Source organism: Equus caballus, chromosome 5, assembly GCF_041296265.1.
Source record: "Equus caballus isolate H_3958 breed thoroughbred chromosome 5, TB-T2T, whole genome shotgun sequence".
NCBI classification, from domain to species: Eukaryota; Metazoa; Chordata; class Mammalia; order Perissodactyla; family Equidae; genus Equus; species Equus caballus.
In genome coordinates, this window is record NC_091688.1 from 77965735 (window position 1) to 77978276 (window position 12542).

Here is a 12542-nt window from a genome sequence, read left to right on the forward strand (position 1 = left end):
TTAAAGGGTATCACCTGCCTTTTAAAGACACCATGAGATTCATCCTTCATGTTTCAATTACAATATCTACTATTATGATAAATGTTAGGAAAAATAATTCTCATTGTTTTAGGTATTTTTTATTAAAAATTTTTTCTTATATGACTAATTAATACATCCTTAACGTAGAAAACTTAGAAAGAATAGTATGGCAACAACAGCAAATCCCAAAACCCAGAGGTAGCTACTACCATATGTTGGTATATTTATTTTTAGTTATACATTCATATGTAGTATATCAATGAGGATTAGGTTTGGCTGCATGTAAGAGAAAATTCAAATCAACAGTAGTTTAAAATATACTAAGTTTAGCATACAAAGTTCTCTGCCCTCATGTAATAGCAGCCCAGAGACAGGTAGTCCAGGATCACTCTAGTGGTATTCAGGGACCCAGGTTCCCGCCAGCTTTCCACTCTGCCATCCCTAGGGTGTGGCCCTCACCTCATGGTACAAAACACGGCTGGTAGAGCACATTTGTGCTCTAGGTAGCTTGACAGAGGAAAGAAGAAGAGGAAGGCCCATCCCCTTTAGAGAAACTTCTAGGAAGTACCACTCGACACTTTTATTTATATCTCATTCGTCAGAACCTAGTCATGTGCTTACAATTAGCTGCCAGGAGGGCAGGGAAACCCAGTCTTCATTTGGAGTAGCCAAGGGCCCAGCCATGAATTCAGAGTTCTATTAAGGGAAGGAAAAGGAGAAGAATAGATGTTAAGGTAGGATATTAGCAGTTGTACTAGTCAGGGTTCTCCAGAGAAACAACCAATAGGATATATGTATATATATATATAAAGAGATTTATTTTAAGGAATTGGCCCACAAGATTGCAGATGCTGGCAAGTCCAAAATTTGTAGGGCAGGCTGGAAACTCAGGCGGGAGTTGATGCTTCAGTCTTGAGGTAGAAGTTCTTCTCTGGGAAGGCTCAGTTTGTGCTCTTAAGGCCGTCAACTGGTTGGAGACGGCCCACTCACATTATTGAGGATAATCTCTTTTACTTAAAGTCAAGTGATTGTAGAGGTTAAATACATCTACAAAATACCTTCACAGCAACTCCTCAGTTAGTGTTTCATTAAATCACTAGGCTCTATGGACTAGCCAAATTGACACATAAGACCATCACAGCAGTCTTTATCATAAATAGATCACATTACACATATACGTTAATATCTAACTCCTTCATTTTATTGTGAGCATTCCCCAAAACATCAAATGTTCTTATCAAACATATTAATTAAAATGGCTTAATATCCCAACATGTCAAAATAAAATAATTTATTTATCCTTTCCTTATTTCTGGACTTTAAAATTTTATGTACATATATGTGTATATTTTTTAACCATTTATGGATTATTCATTAAATTTTTAAAAGTGAGATTATCGAGTCAATGATTATAAAGATTTTTAAGGCCCTATTCCCATTGCCAAAATGCTTTCCAGAAAGTTTACACAAATTTACACTTACACCAACAATATATGAATGCAATGCCAATCACACTATACTCTAGACATTAGGTTTCATAATTTTATCTTTATCAATTACATAGATAAACATGTTTTGTTTTGTACCTCTTTACTAACTAGTACATAAGACACTTTATCATTCCCTCTATTTTTATTGACCATTTCTATTTCTTCTTTTGTTAATTTTGTTTTTATTTTTTGCCTAGTTTTTCTATTGGGCTGCTGGCATTCTTCTGATTGACATATAAGAGGTATTTATATATTAAGAATATGTCTTTGTCATATTTCTTGCAAATACAATTCCTAATTTGCTTTCCTACTTTTTTCTTATTATAAAGGTTTTAGGATATAAATTACTTGAAGAAAGAAACTATACATACTTCAACTTTTCACTTATGGTAAACATCCAATCAAAATTAATAAAGATATAGTTTTTTTGAAGGCTTTTTAAAGATTTTATTTTTTCCTTTTTCTCCCCAAAACTCCCCGGTACATAGTTGTATAGTCTTCATTGTGGGTCCTTCTAGTTGTGGCATGTGGGATGCTGCCTCAGTGTGGTTTGATGAGCAGTGACATGTCCACGCCGAGGATTTGAACCAACGAAACACTGGGCCGCCTGCAGCGGAGCGCGCGAACTTAACCACTCTGCCACGGGGCCAGCCCCATAAAGATATAATATTCTTGGTGACCAAAATACAGGGAATGGAAACATGAAAATGAGATTATTTTCATACACAAATGAAGCATCACTCCCATGGATGACTCAGGTTAACCAGTCACATTTTTCCAAAAGAAGGACTTGGAAAAACTCAATAAAATTTTTCCCCTAAGAATTCTTACATATGTAATGTTTTTCTTCATTTAATAGTATTACTAACTTTAGAATCTATTGACTGAATTATTGTTTTAAGAAGATGTCAAGTCAGCATTATGTTCAAACAAATTTTAAGATGATCAGTAATTTTTAAGAACAAGTTATGGGAGAATGAACTAAACAAGGATCTTACGATTTCTTTCTTGCTGCTAAAGAAATTTAAAAAATAAAAAGCAGTAAATAAGGGCATTAAATCTGTGATGGCAGTAATAGCTGCGTGACGCTGACATGCTGCAAATAAATCTGTGTGGTAATATAAATTGACTCAGGCATTTGTGCCACATATGACAGCCCAAAATGTTTTCACTTCCTCCTTAGCAATTTTTAGATTTTCTTATCTCATTGACTATGAAAAGCACAGTCATCCCACATACTGTTCTTGGATCGAGTTTTAATGTAATTTGCCCAGAATTTTAGCTCGATTTTCAAAATCAGAAGTGAAACTGAATTCCAAGCAAGTTATCTGATTTGACCCATAATTTAAATTTGTTTGGTATGAAAATGCTTGGAATCATCTTTCTATTTTAATGTACTTCAGTTGGCTAGTTGAATCTGAATTAACTCCAATAATTTTTTATAATGTTGGCAAAGCATCTAATTTGTTTTCATTTGTAATTCCTAAATAGTTAAAATGGGTTAGTGGATATTCACTTATTTGCTTATTTCTACTTATCAAATTTATTATTACTTATTGAACCTCTTCATATTTTCAAAAACCCTTTCTTTTGTGGTTCCTTTTCTAATGCTTCTTTAATCATGAGTCTGGTTAGACATCTTTTCATTGTTTACCGACTGTTTGCAATTTTAATTTTTGTTAAAAAGCAAAGATTTCCCCCCAATTTTTATATTTTGGGCATTTATTAGTTCTACATTTTAAGTAGCCAAATTGTCAATCTTATATTTTATGATTTCAGAGTTCCAAGTGTTTTTTTCTGGATTTCATGTGCTTTCTTACTGAAAGATTATATTAAAGTCCGGTGCATGTTTTCTTATAATACTCTTTTGGTTTCGTTGTTTCAAGTTAAACTTTGGTATCTCTTGAGATGATTATAGTGTTTTTCTTATTTGACCTGTTAATATGGATGTACTATATTAATAAATTTCCCAACACTGTCGCCCGGCCCCGTGGCCGAGTGGTTAAGTTCGCGCGCTCCGCTACGGCAACCCAGGGTTTCTCTGGGCGCGGACATGGCACCCCTCATCAGGCAACGTTGAGGCGGCGTCCCACATACCATAACTAGAAGGACCCACAATTAAAATATACAACTATATACTGGGGGGATTTGGGGAGAAAAAGCAGAAAGAAAAAAAAAAAAGATTGGCAACAGTTGTTAGCTCAGGTGCCAATCTTTAAAAAAAAAAAACATTTCTCAACATTAAATTGTCTTACATTCTTTAAATAAGTTGCCATGGTTTGTTATTTTAATATATTTCTGGATCTTTTAGGGATTTTGCGTTATTTTAAGTGATATTATTCCATAATTTTCTCTTTTACGCTATCTTTAATCAGATTTTGGTGGTCACATTATGATGGCTTCTTAAATTGCTTCTGGAAGCTTTTCTTCTCTCTCCAAAATCCAGAATAACTTAAATAGTGTCACCATTTAGTGCTTTTTAGAGGGGTAGATCTTGAATGCTTTCGCAGCTTCTTCCAAAGTTAACAATCTGTGTAGATCTTCTCTTTTTGAGTCTATTTTGGTAATTTATATTTCTCTAGAAGTCTTCATTTCATCCAGGTTTTCAACTGTATTTTTATGTAGTTGTGCAAAATACTACCTTATTATGTTCATTTCTATTTCCTCTCTAATGTTGTATATTTATGCTTTTCTCTCCGTTAAGCTAGTGTGTGGGCTTTTAAGAATCAGTTCTTAGATTTATCAGTTCCACTCTTTTTCTGATTTCTAATTAAGTTCCACTATTGTCTGTATTAATTCTTTTCTTCTATTTTCTTTTGATTCAATTTAATGCTATTTTTCTAACATCTTGAATTTCACTGATGTTCTCTGTAATTTACTCTAAATCAGAAAACTGTAGGAAAGTATTTTATTTACTTTCTTGAATTTAAAAGTAGGTTATGCATATTTTGAGAGTTGCAGGGATGTAAGTAAAAGAACAATTTTGTGAGAGTATTAAACATCTTTCTTAAGAATGTAATTGTTTAAATGCAGGTATATTTCTATTTCGTGGTTTTTTGTTTTGTTTTTGTTTTTGCTGAAGAAGATTTGCCCTGAGCTAAAATCAGTTGCCAATCTTTCTTTTTTTGGCTTGAAGAAGATTGGCCCTGAGGTAACATCTGTGTCAGTCTTCCTCTATTTTATACACGGGTCATCACCAAGGCATGGCTGACAAGTGGTGTAGGTCCACACCCAGGATCCAAACACGTGAACCTAGATGGCTGAAGCAGAGCACACCAAACTTAACCACTATGCCACAGGGCCGGCCCCTCTATTTCAGTTTTTTATTTAACTCTCTTGCCAGGCTAAAATTGAGCATAAATGGAAGGAAAAGAGGTAAACTTCAGTACACTTTATATGAAAGCCCTTTTAGGGAAAAATATTGCCTTTGTGTGGAAATATTTTTTCCTAATATCTTGCTGATTTGGAAATTCATTGTTTAATTGAGATAATGTTATTACAACAATATAGAATCAGAATAGAATTGAAATTCTCAGATTAGAATTAAAATTCCACTAATATTGGTTAAATTTGGAAGTAATTAAGAATCTACTGTATGAAAGATGAATCATGAATACTAAAAGTAACACATGCAATATTAACATGACGGAAACATACTTTTTAATTTTTTTATTACTTTTTTTTTGAGGAAGATTTGCCCTGAGCTAACCTCTGCTGCCAATCCTCCTCTTTTTGCTGAGGAAGACTGGCCCTGAGCTAATATCCGTGCCCATCTTCCTCTATTTTATATGTGGGATGCCTGCCACAGCATGGCTTGACAAGCAGTGTGTAGGTCCGCACCAAGGATCCAAACTGGTGAACCCCAGGCTGCCGAAGCAGAAGGTGGGAGCTTAACCACTGCGCCACCAGGCCAGCCCCAACGTACTCTTTCTTATCTAGCTAAACAGATTCAAAGTCGTCTTGGTAGAAGAATTTACAATATGAAAATAATATAAATAGCACTGGAGAAGAGTATGTAGATAATTCCACCTCCAAAATAGCTCTGCAAAGATCAGTGAATTGAGCCAAACCAAGTCCCCTACCCCATCCAAGCCCCCAAAAATTAGCAGGAGATAGAGTTGGGAGGAGAAAGACCATAGTTTGTTACGTTTCTGAATTTTGAAAGACATTATATTGTGTGCCTTGGTTGTCTCGATTGCATCTCAAATGTGACATGTCCAAATTGAAAATAATCTTTTTTCCAACCAGGAACCATCAATCTTCCACTTTTTACCTGTTAGAATTCTGGGGTATGGAGAAGGGATCATCTTTATCCCTTACTCCAAGTCTTCGCACGCAATTGGCAACCACATCTTGTTCATTCTACCTCCTAATTATCTCTCAAGTCTATCCTCTTATTTCTGTCCTATTATGTCTTTAGTTTGGGCCTCTTTTTTCTTCTCCTTCTTCCAATGGCCCCCTTACAAGTCTTTCTTCCTCCAGTCTCTTCTCTTCCCAAGATATTTTTCACACTATACACGTAGGGTAATCTTGATAAAACAGTCCTACACTATGTTTACCTTTGATTTAAAATTTTTTTCATTATATTTGCCTAAACGGCTTGGTCACAGTCCTTGGCATGACTTACAAGACTTTTCCAGTTTTGGCCTGCCTGCACTTTTCCAGCTTTATTTTCCTCTGCTGTCCCACATGCATTTGGTACTTTACTACACTAAATACCTAAAGTTCCTTGAAATGCCCTGTATGAGTTAGTGATCTTTGTGCTTGATCCTGCCTCCTCCTTGATGGTCCCTGATTGACTGATTATACCCAACTTCTTATTTTCAAAGTGTTAAGGTTACTTTTATCTTAAAAACAACACTATCTTCAAGCTTCCACTGCCTCTTTTTCAGTCAAGCTCCTTGAAAGATAAATTCTACTTCTTTACTTCCTGCTCCCCTTTCAACCCACTGCATCTACTTTCTGCCTTTACTATTACTCTTAAAAAAAAAAAAAAACACCAATTAGCAAAAGCTACCAGTAAAATACTAATGTCCAAATCCAACAGACTAGTCTAGGTGTGCACCTTAATTGACATTTCAAACAGCATTTGACACTGTTAACTGCTACCACTTACCCAAAAACAAGTAGAGTTTGTTACAAATAAGGAACATCTATTTTTATGTGCCTTATAGAAAACATGGAAAATACATGAGTTAAAAGATAAAAATAATAAGCACCACTGAACCATAACCACAATTAACATTTTTACTTATTTCCTTCCTTCTCTTTTTCTATGTACCAATAAGGATAGAAAATTAGATATTGTATTTTTAACATACATTCTGCTTTTTCTTATAAGCATCTTCCCTTGGCATTAAACATTTTTGGAAACAATTTTAATCATTGCATAATGTGTTATATAGATGTGCCATAATTTATTTAGCCTTTCTCCTACTGTTGACATTTAGCTAGTTTTCAATTTTCACTAACATACCTAGCTCTCCAATAAACATTTTCATAGAAAAATCTTTGTCTCAGATTCTTATTTCTTAATGGTAGATCCCAAGAGGGTAAAGGACTGGGTTAAGGATACCAAATTATAAACCTTCTCTATATAGATAGCCTAATTACTTCCTGGAAAGGTAATTTACACTCTCATACCAACATATCAGGATCCCAAACTTATTCTTTTGCTAACACTGAGTTTTTAAAAAACCTTTACAAATCTTTGCCAATTCGAAAGTAGAATCTCTCAGCTTTGATCTGTCCTTCTCTGCTTAGTAGTGAGATGATCCATTCATCACTCTCTCCTCCTCACTTTGGCCTCCTTGTTCTCTTCTGAATATTCCTTTTCTGTCTCCTTCTTACGCTTTTCTTTTTCTGACTATTCCTCAGTATTTTGTCCTTAGCCCTTTGAATGTCTCACAGGCATCTCAAACTATGTCCTAAATTAAACTCTTCCTCACTCTTGCTTCTATTTTTGGTTAATGACATCATCAACCACCCAAGCACTCCAGTCAGAAACCTGAGTCTTTTAAGATGACTTCCACCTCTCATCCCCACTTCAGTCACTAAGTTTCCAATGCACATCTTAAACCTCTCAAATATGTCCATTCCTCTCTATCTCCACAGTCACTACCCTAGTTCAAGCCTTTATCATTGTACCACTCATCACTAATCTCCCTGCCTTGTCACCCTGCTCCATTCCATCCCACGTACTACTTCCAGAGTGATCTTTCTAAAATGCAAATCTGATCATGTTACTCTCTGGACTCTATGTCCCTGTCCAACTTTCTCTCTTGCCCTTCCCAGCCTTTCCCTTCTCCTTTCCAGCCATGTGGAACAACCAGAATTCCCCTCTGCTTCAAAAGCGTGCCTCTCCCTTTGTGTTGTAAACTCCTACGAATCCTAAAATAGTAAGGGAGCCTATCCAAGTATCATTCTATCGTCTCCCTCTCCTTTATGCACTGATTACACTTTATACGGAGCTTTATTATGACCCTTATCACAATTTTGTAATTTTTTTTTTAACAATCTCTCTCTCTCACTAAACTGAGATCCTCAAGGACAGACACCATGCTGTTCATCTTTTAATCCCTAGCACTAGCATAGTTCTGAGAATATATTAGGCCCTCATATATGTGTGGAATAAATGTTATTTTTTATAGTAATTTAAAAATTTCTTTCCATCTTCTCCCACATCTAAGCATTCACCAAGTTCTATAATCTCAATCCTTCTAATGTCTCTCTTACCAAATCCTCCTCCATTCCCCTTTTCAAGGGACAAAACTATTGCAATTGCATCCTGAGATTTGGGTGCTTCCCCAAACCAGGCCATCTTCATGACTGCTGACAGCCATCCTTCTAAAACACACTTGGTTATGTTACCCTACTTAAAAAACAACTTCTTTGTTGACTACCCACTGTGAGTTGTAGGTAGTTATTTCCCAAGAACGTGGAAAGACTATCCACTGAGAGTTAAAGATAAATAAATGAGGGGCCAGCCCAAGGAGGCTGAATGGTTAAGTTCGTGTGCTCCCCTCCGGCGGCCCAGGATCTTGCTGGTTCGGATCCTTGGCGCGGACATGGCACCACTCATGAAGCCACGGTGAGGCAGCGTCCTACATAGCACAACCAGAAGGACCAACAACTAGAATATACAACTATGTACTGAAGGGCATTGAGAAGAAGAAAAAGAAGAAAAAAAAAAAGAAGACTGGCAACAGATGTTAGCTCAGGTGCCAATCTTTAAAAATAAATAAGTAAATAAATAAATGAATGCATAATAGAAGGAGCCATAATGCCTACCAAATCCAAGGTTTTGACTATTTAAACATTTAAGCATAGTAACTTAATAACTTTCAGAATCCCATGCCAGCTCAGCTCTTTAGCCCTATGTACTACCACTCTTCCTCCTCGACCTCAATGCACATCCTGGTCACCATTGCTTAACGTGCTGCTATGGCTAGAATGCACTGCCACCAAGCAAATTCCTATTCATCCTTGAAAGCCAGCATCAGACATCACCTGGTTGCTCCAAGAGATGGTGTAAACGGGCTTTAGACTCTCTCCATAATCTTCATTGGTCCTCCCCAAGCAACCCAAATCAAAATAAAAATATTACTTTTTTGGTATGGATGATTAGAGTTTTTGCAGTCTCACGTAAACTATATATTAAAAGCACCTTTTAAAAAAATTTCTATTTTATTCATCTGTAATACACAATCTAAGTAAAAACAAAGTACTTTCTATACAAGTGCATCTTCAAGACAAGTCCCCTGGCCTACACTTCAAACTAGATTGCAGCCACTAAGCCCCTTCTTTGTAGAAATTATGAAGCAGTCACTGAATATTATTTGCCTTAGGAAGCTTTCTCTAATCTTCTCTTCCTGACAAGCTGTTGTAGCTTCTCCCTCTGGGCTCCCACAACTCTGGCCATATACAGCTGTTATCTTACCAAACAACGGTGTACTATGTTATTTCTCTTTTAGTTTCTTCCACTAGGGTAGCTCATCTAGGGTAAGGACACTACATCAGTTTCCTCATGTGTAAAAGAAAGGTGATAAGAAGACATATCTTACAGAACTGTTGTGAGAATTAAATATTAATGCATATTTAAAGCACTTAGCACAGTGTCTAACATATAATACATGCTAAATGTTAGCAATTGTTTTTCAATATATGTTTGCTGAATGATGAAGAACTAGCCCAAAGGGTCCCACAGCAAACAGACTGCGAGATGTGTCGTTCGCAAAAGAGCATGATAAGAAAACACACATGTCCTGAAATTACCTAAGAGGTTACTATTTAAGCAAAATGCCTTCACTATTATCTATTTGCAGATGTGACATGAAATTGAATAGCTTTTTAGTATCTAGTAGTTTAAGAAGAAAGTTTTCAAGATCTTGAAACTGGGAAAGAAACGAAGTTTCGATTATAAACTTGTGAACTTCTGAGGTAGTTTATTAAAAATAACACAGTTTCACATTTGGAGAAAGAAAACACAATGTCTCGGGAATCTGTGCTGTTTCTGACTCTATCACACATTCTTTATACTACAAATTACCCATAAATATATTTGTTCTCAGGTTTTATGATAAAAATCAAATGCAGTGTGGTGTGAGGTAGAAATAACATCAAACTGAAATTAAGGAATATTGGATTCCAGCCCACAAATGAGCTGGAGGACCTGGGCAATCTTTTAATTCCTCTGGGCTGCAGTCTTCCTTCAGAATTTGAAGGGATTAAACTAATCTCTAAATTCCCAGCCAGCTCTAAAATACAAAGTTTTATAATGCTGTATTTTAACCTCTTTCTTATATGTTTTTTTCCCCTCACTAGAAACTGACCTCTCTTTTGGGGGGAGAGGGGGCAGGAATCAAACCTTAGTTATCTTTGCATCTGAGTATCTAGAACCAATGCCTGTTTCTTGACTGTTTGAATGAATGAGTGCCCCATGCAGAGCTTCTAGTTAAAAAGGCATAGCAAATTTATGGTGTAATAGGTTAGTAGCTAACGTTAACATAATTATTTTATAAGAATAACATGATTGTTGATATTCAATATACAGATTTTTTTCTATTGCTCTTTTGTTGAAAACTCTGTTAATTTAGAAAAGGAATTCTAAACCAAAAGGTTTCCTTACTTCTGACATACTTTAGAGAAATTATGAGTTAGTTACAAAGCTTTGGGAGAGGCTAATTCTACTAAATCTCATCATCCTAAGGGCAACACCCACCCATATCAAGTAGGTACCCAAGTGTTCACTCCCCAATGGCATTTTGTAGAAAAGACTTTTATCTTTGCCTTGCCACCAAAATTAAAGACTGAAAGACAATGTGATCAAGGAACTAAGGAACTAGAGCTCACAGATACATGGAGAAAGCAAACAGACACGGGTGCACCCACATGCAATGTAACTCAGAAACTCAGTTGCCTCATGTACCCATTTTCAAGTTAGTACAGGCTTATTGGAGGTTCAGTTACAAAATATCTCTAATATGGAAGAGAGAATGGAGAGTTAACAAAATTCAACTAACTAAAATTAACTAACTATAAAGGGAATCTACATAGATAAAACAGATGGACAGTTTTCCCACTTTTTTTGAACAAGGGCAGATGTCTCTCTCTGAATATACCCCAGAAAGAGAATTACAGGGGATTCCATTTTTCTGTTTTAGTAACAATGTGACTGAAAATTGAGATGCATTCACTCCACAATTTCCTGTCCCTGAATTGTTGGGAAAATGACTAATATTCAGCTATCAGCCTCAACCACACGAACCTGAGTTTGAACGTTACTCACGTATTAACTCTACATAAACTGACACAAGCACGGTAAGTTTTTTATTGTTAAATTACTATGTTACCATACGCAGAGCAAAAAAGTAAAGGGACTGATCTACTTCTGCATTCACATTTTAAATTCTTGAATGATAAACAAGTGAACAAATGATCAATTAGGAAAGGAAAACTCAAGGAAGGATTTCCTTGCAAGTCTTCTAATTTCTCTAATAATTAAGAAAACATGCTCAAAAATTTTAGAAAAACACTTTTTCTACATGTGATTATTATTAATAAACAAACTATATTTACCTCAATAAACTGGAAAGACTCCCTCAATATTAAGGACAGTCTATCTCTGGCTAATGTAAGTATCATTTGGATATAATATAAGCATCAAAAAATAAAGGGGTGGCATAGTTCAAAATTTTCCAAAATGTTAATACTCTTAGTGCTGAGTTTCCAGTTCCAGAATTGTCCACTCCCCTTGGGGTGAACAGTCTTCAGAGGAAAAACTAGCCATGGTGATGCTTGCTGCGGAATCATCAAGTGGAGACGTCAGTTCACTCCATCTGTTCAAAGTGTCAACATGTGCTTTACCCTGAGGTTTTGAGCTGTCTCGTGCTAAGAGTAGTGTCTGATTGATTAGATACTGTGCTAAATTTAAGTCTTCAGGAACAGAATTTGTAATATTTAAGTTTGAATCCTGTTCAGAGAGCAGTTGCTTTAATAGTGTCCAATCTTGTTTTGCAAAGTGTTGATCATCTTCAAAATCCCTGTCTGTAACGTGTGTTTCTGAATCCATTTTCTGCTCAAATGCTTCTATTACATCCATCTCATATATTGGAGAGAGGGTTTTTGAAGGCCGATGGTCATACATGTAGGTTTGTGCCAGTGTGTCACAATCATCTATGTCTCCTGAAATAATTCATAATACTACACAATGTAAAAATTGCACATGTTGGTACCCCTCAGAGTTTTGTAGAACAATATTAACACAATATAATAATTATAGTCCCAAAAAAACATAGAATGAGAAAAAATAACATTTATAGAAAATTAACAGGATTTTTGAGGCATTTTTTTCCATGTTAAAAAAAAAACAACTCAAGGATAACGTTTAGCAGCAAAATCAACATCAGCAACTAACAGTAATTCTCCATACCTTAATTTGAAAACTCATGATACAGAAAACAACAGAAATCATTTAAACATAAACAGAATGTGCACATATATCTAATTCACTACAATAGAAACTTAAAGAGA

General features: G+C 35.7%; 1 protein-coding gene across 6 annotated transcripts in view; it reads right to left on the reverse strand.

Moving 5' to 3' along the window:
- Positions 1-586: 586 nt before the first annotated feature.
- BTBD8 (BTB domain containing 8) overlaps positions 587-12542 on the reverse strand; it is an 88166-nt gene continuing 76210 nt past the window's right edge. For 5 of the 6 annotated variants that reach the window (XM_014740203.3, XM_070268746.1, XM_070268745.1 and 2 more), the window contains one exon: positions 11318-12194. In XM_014740203.3, coding sequence (XP_014595689.3) covers positions 11725-12194 — 470 coding nt within the window. In that variant the 3' untranslated portion in view covers positions 11318-11724. Of the gene's footprint in view, positions 718-11317; positions 12195-12542 lie in introns of those variants that run through there. The other variant, XM_023641655.2, reaches the window with a different exon arrangement.